The following is a 6060-nucleotide window of genomic DNA, read 5'->3' on the forward strand; positions in this document are numbered from 1 at the left end:
ACGTAACGACGTAGTATTAGTTGTTACTTTTAAAATTTAAGTTAATTTTTTACTTTTAACTTACTTTACTTTTACTTACTTACTACTCTACTACGTATATATATATATATATATATATATATATATATATATATATAAAAAATGTAAGAGTCAAATTCAGGATCTGTCAATTGGAAGTTGAGTATCTCTTTTAAAGGATCATCCCAAGATGCAAACATTTCTCTGTCCAAAAATTATATTAAAGTAACATGACTGTAATTGATTGATACACATTAAAGAAAGAATCAGAATATTTCATTGAATTAAAAAAAGTTTATACCTCATCTATTACATCTAACGATTAATGTTAAGTTATTACATTAAATTATTTTACATAGTGCTTTAAATATACATGTAATACATATTGTAATTTTTTCCCATTTTTAATCATCTTACAGTAAAGGCAAGATATGGAGAAGATGCTACATTTTCAGAGGACAAGTCCAGTGATAGTAGTTTATCAGAAGATGAGAATGTATGTTAATTTCTAGTTAGTTTAACAAATTATTAATTACTCTTATCATACATTTTATAATCATAAATATTATCTTAACTTATTAGATTTTATATTTTGCCTCTTTTTCATCTCATAAAAATCTAGTTTTGTACAATAATACTGATTTTAAAAATGCATAATAATAGTAATTAATTCTTTTTAGATTCAAGATCCAGAATTTGATAAACAGTTTCTCATAACATTGGCTTGTTTGAAATCTGAAGATCCGAGCATATATGATGAAAAAGTTTTTAATGATATTGACAAACCTGGAACATCAGAAAGTACTGAAGCAAAAGAAATAGAAAAGAAAAAATTAAAGAAAGAGAAACCTATTTCTTTACGCGATTATGAACGTAAGATAATATTAGAAAGAGATGGACGATTTAGTAGCAGTGAAGATGAAGATGATGCAAAACAGAGAGCTGAATCTAAAACATCCACTTATGTGCAGGAACAAAAAGAATTAAGAGATAGTTTTAAACATGCTCTAAAAGATGAAGATGAAGAAGATAATGAAGATAATGACCTTTTAAAAATTAAACCAAAGACAGAAGATGAAAAACATAAAGTACATTTTTAATGATTACATTTATACACGTGTATGTACGTATATGTATGTATTATTTTGTGTAATGCTATTATTGTTTTATTTAGGAAGAAGAATCATATAAAGAGTGGTTGAAAGGTCAAGAAGTAAACATAGATATTAAGGACAAAGAAATTCTTAAACCATTACGCAATTTTTGGTTGAATCCCAATTTAGATTCAAACGAGAAATTTTTAAGAGATTATATTTTAAATAATAAGTATATGGATAAAGAATCATATGATGTTGATTTAGAGTATAACCAAATTATTCATGACAGCGATGAGAACTTGTCAGAAGATGAAAAAACTATTGAAAAACAAGAAGCATTTGAACATAAATATAATTTTAGATATGAAGAACCTGATCAAGAATATATCAAAAGGTATGAGTTCTTATTTAATATAAATATAAATGTTAATTATTAAATATGTTAAAATTTTTTTTATTCGTGAATTTTATGTTTTATTAAGATATCCACGAACGATGGAAAACTCAATGCGGAAAAAAGATACGCGCAGAGCTCAAAAGAGAGCAGAAGTTAAGCAAAGAAAAGAGCAAGAGAAACAACAAAAGAGAGAAGAACTAAAGCAATTGAAGGCATTGAAGAGAAAAGAAATAGAAGACAAAATAGAAAAATTAAAAGAAGTCACAGGTAATATAACTTTAATTTTTATATTCACAAGATAAAATTTATGTTAAATTATTCAACATTATGTTATGTCTACTGCAGGAAATGATGATATGTGCTTCGATAACGTTGATTTTGATTCCGATTTTGATCCAAATGAACATGACAAAAAGATGAAAGAGATTTTTAATGACGAATATTATGCTGGTGGTGAAGCTGAGATGCAGAAACCAGAATTCCCAGACATTGATGAAGAATTGGATATTGAGAAGTGGGATTTTTATGATCCAACTGCAGATAAAATTGACATGAAAGCTGAACAATACGAAGAACCTCATTGTGAAGATCCAGATTTTAATGTACTTATTATAACTTATATAATGTTTTTTATTAATATATTTTATATGGGAATTTTACTAGTCGTCTGATTATAGATGGATGCAGATTATGATGAATCCCGAGATTTGCAGTCCGAAGTCATAGAAAATACAAAAAAGAGAAAACGAAGGAAACGCTCTAAATTTGCTGAACTTATAGCAAAGGAGAAACCGAAATTTGATCCAAAACAATTTCCTTCATATGCAGATTATTTTGATCAATATTACTCGTTGGATTATGAGGATATGATTGGAGATTTGCCTTGTAGATTTAAATATCGAAAAGTAGTGCCAAACAATTATGGATTAAGTGTTGAAGAAGTAAGTTAATTGTATAAAATTTATTAATATATTAAAACTAATAACTCTAACGAAGTAATTTCTAATAACATAATTTTTATAATTTAATATATATATATACATTCTCTTATTACAAGATTTTAATGGCTGATGATAAAGAGTTAAATAAGTGGTGTTCTTTGAGACAAGCTCTTAAATATAAATCAGAACACGTAGAAAATAATGAGATTCAAATATATAAAAAAAAATCAATGAATGAAGCAAATAAGCGAAAAATTCTTAAGAGTTTATATACGTAAGTATATACGAGGATTAAGAATGTATGATATATTTTATACATATTATAAATTATATATTACTTGTATATTTAGTGAACCAGAAGAGAAAGAAGAAGAAAAAGGCGAAAATGTTACTGAACAAACTGAAACTAATAATAAGAAACGTAGGCGAAAGAAGAGAGCTAAAACCAGTAATTCTAATGCAGAGTTTACAAATGCTGATATTGTTTCTAGAGAAAAAATTGTGCATATAACAGAGAATGATGTACAGAATAATTTACATAATGATAGTAAGGATGAAAATGGAAAGGAAGAAAAAAATGAGGATATACAAAAGAAAAATACAATAAATAAGAATAAAAAGCAGAAACGAAAGAACAACTTAAAAGTCAACAGCGATGCTCCGATTTCTAAGAAAATAAAAACAGATAACACAACGATGGAAGATTCTCAAATAAAAATGGACATTAATAACATAGAGAATAATAACAAAAATAGAGACGTCGTAGAGATTAATAACAAAATTAAAACAGAAAATAACAAAAAGGTAGCTATTGACAAATTTACAGGTAAGAGGAAAAATAGGAATAGGAGTTCTCAATTTAATCAAATGAATACTGGAAGACACAAACCAAATCATAATGATCCAACGATGTCTTTGAATGCAGAAAGATTGAAGACATATGGAATAAATGCTAAGAAATTGAAAAATAAATTAAAATATGGTAATAAAAGATTGTAAATATGGATTTTTTGTATTTGCATTTTTATAAATATAGCAAATATAAAATCATATCTATATGATTTTAAATTCTAGCATTTATTTATTAGCATTTACTAATATTTTTCTATAGATAATGTATGTACATACATATGTATATATACGATATAAATAAATAAATAGAAAAATGTCGATATATATAGGCATGACAAGTTTAATATAAAAGCACACACATACACACACACACACACACACACACACACACAACACACACACAAAGATGAATAAGAGACAACAGTCAGCGATTGCGCGCACCCTCGCGTAGGAGTGGTCTCGAGTTAGGGCGGATCCGCTTTCGGATGATAAACGACGTTTGCGGATTATTAGGATCGTATGCTGCTGTTTGTGTTTGCCTATATCCAACAATTTCCATCTCTAATCCAGCCCGTATGCTTCGCTCGAAAGAAAACAGCCCATTGATCGACGTTCACAGATTTCATTTACCAAGTTTTTCGCGTACATATCTTTTTCCTTTCTATCTGTTAAAATTTCAATGAAAATAATTAACAAATTTTAATTAAAACAATTTTAACTTTTTAATAATTATTAATCAAATTAATTTTTAAGCAATATATGCCATCATGCTTTTTGGAAAATTAAATCAGGAATTTATGAGTTTTTCAAGGAAGATTATATTGTATATATATTACTAAGATTTGATTAATTTTGATTAATTGTTTTATAAGTGATATAATTTTACAAACGGTTATAATAGAAATATTTAGCGTGGAAAATAAATGTCTGCTGCGATTAAAAATAATTTTATTAATGTTCCATTATACAAAAATTTATAATGGAACATTAATAAAATTATTATAGCCGTTTCGATTTAACAGATTCCATTATATAAAAAATATACATATCATTTATTTATTACAACAATGATGTGTCATTTTTTTAATTGTTCGTAAAAAAAAGTAACATGAAAAAAAAATATGCATTAAAAGTATATTAAGAAACATTAAAAGTACATTAAAAGTACATTAAAAGTACTTTTATTTCTCTATAATTATATCAGTCATTACATTTAAAGTTGTATTTCAAAATATTTAAGCTTATTTCCTGAAGGACTTTATTTTTCTAATTGTATCGCTGTTATAACAAATGAACAATATATAGAAATATATTATTATATGCATTCTTCTCAATTTAATTCAAAAGTATTTTTATATTATATCTATATTTTTATAATCTATATTTTTATCTATATGTATAATGTTAAAGAATAAACAGAATTGGCTCAAATCGTATAAAATGTGATCATGTGTAATTTAAAACAAAATTCGATCACTTTCGGAGAAAAGAGCGACTGTAGAAAACAATGTCGTTGATAATACATCCACGATGCCTCTTCAGAATTTTATTTAACAGGAGGGAACAACGACATTGGTTAGATTCGCTTCGAAACGGTCGGCAAACCCTCTTTCTCCCCCGGGTACAATAAATCAATCCCCTTAGCTCGACGAGGAGTACTAGTACAGTAGCAGGTGGCTCCTGACGGCCACCGGCGTTCGCGCCCTTAATTCCCAATTAATGTTATCCTCGATATAAACGTACGTCCTACATATCCCCCTTGATTCTCCGAACCGTACGTTCGAACATGTTTCCTCACGGATTATGCATCGAATGCGCCGATGGAACATCGTCGGATGCGTTAAAGTTAAACGCAGTTCTATAATACAATGAAATATTTTTTGCAATGTCTTAATTCTAAAATTGTTCGAATTCTTACTTTTCAGAAATAGGATTGTTCAATGATTAATCTATATATATTCGACAAATACAAAGAAAAGATACATAAACAAATTGTAGGAGAAGCATTAAAACACTATAATGGCATCCATACATTGAAGGAATAATAAATAAAAAAATAGCATACGTATTATTTAAATATGAAATACTATATAAGGATAAAAATATCATTAATTAAATTTGAAAGAATTTATAAGAGAAAAGAAGAAGTCTTGCGAAAGTTTCACGTTGCGACTCGCACGTATAATCGATATAACTGATCGGGGATAGGAAGCGCTGTGCCCGAGTTATAGGAGCTATTGAATTACGGCAGGACCGAATTTCACGGGCTAACACCTCCATCTGGATAGTAACTGAGGATAAGTGCACTTAGGGTAGTGTAATTGACACAATATCCCCGGCAGCGTTCTAATTGGCGGAAAATCGTCAGCTAAAATCCGATCTCATCGGTTCCTCGTTAACCGATCGGACAATTAAATACTTTGCAGCGCTGCCCCTTCGTGTACATCTCGAAGATAAGAATATAAATTCGGGAAATCATTAGGGACTATGGGACTATGAAAATAAGTGCATTTAAGCATAAAATAAATTTAGTTCTATAAAAAGCGGTTTTATCTTGCAATTATTCTGCGTACTGTGTTCTCTTCTGGAGAAAAATATCACATTTATAGAAAAAGATATAGAATAACACTTTATTCTACATATCATAATAAATAATATTTCAATTTGCTAAAATATTTCCGTGCATGAAAATTTCAGTATCCAATAAGAAAAAATCCGTATAACTTCGTATAATGTATGCTATACGAAGTTATGC

The 6060-nt window shown here is 28.1% G+C and overlaps 2 protein-coding genes across 2 annotated transcripts in view; one reads left to right on the forward strand and one right to left on the reverse strand.

Moving 5' to 3' along the window:
• The window catches only part of LOC105617393 (protein KRI1 homolog), a 3692-nt gene extending 240 nt beyond the window's left edge, over positions 1–3452 (forward strand). The window contains exons 2-9 of the mRNA XM_012198947.1: positions 438–514; positions 699–1106; positions 1193–1509; positions 1598–1779; positions 1858–2114; positions 2190–2453; positions 2570–2727; positions 2804–3452. Coding sequence (XP_012054337.1) covers positions 438–514; positions 699–1106; positions 1193–1509; positions 1598–1779; positions 1858–2114; positions 2190–2453; positions 2570–2727; positions 2804–3452 — 2312 coding nt within the window. The remainder of the gene's footprint in view (positions 1–437; positions 515–698; positions 1107–1192; positions 1510–1597; positions 1780–1857; positions 2115–2189; positions 2454–2569; positions 2728–2803) is intronic.
• A 2413-nt stretch (positions 3453–5865) lies between these two features.
• Positions 5866–6060, reverse strand: part of LOC105617655 (putative gustatory receptor 28b) — a 4232-nt gene continuing 4037 nt past the window's right edge. The window contains exon 7 of the mRNA XM_012199212.1: positions 5866–5889. Within this exon, the coding sequence (XP_012054602.1) occupies positions 5866–5889 (24 nt within the window). The remainder of the gene's footprint in view (positions 5890–6060) is intronic.

This window comes from Atta cephalotes, assembly GCF_000143395.1.
Source record: "Atta cephalotes unplaced genomic scaffold scaffold00013, whole genome shotgun sequence".
Taxonomy (NCBI): Eukaryota; Metazoa; Arthropoda; class Insecta; order Hymenoptera; family Formicidae; genus Atta; species Atta cephalotes.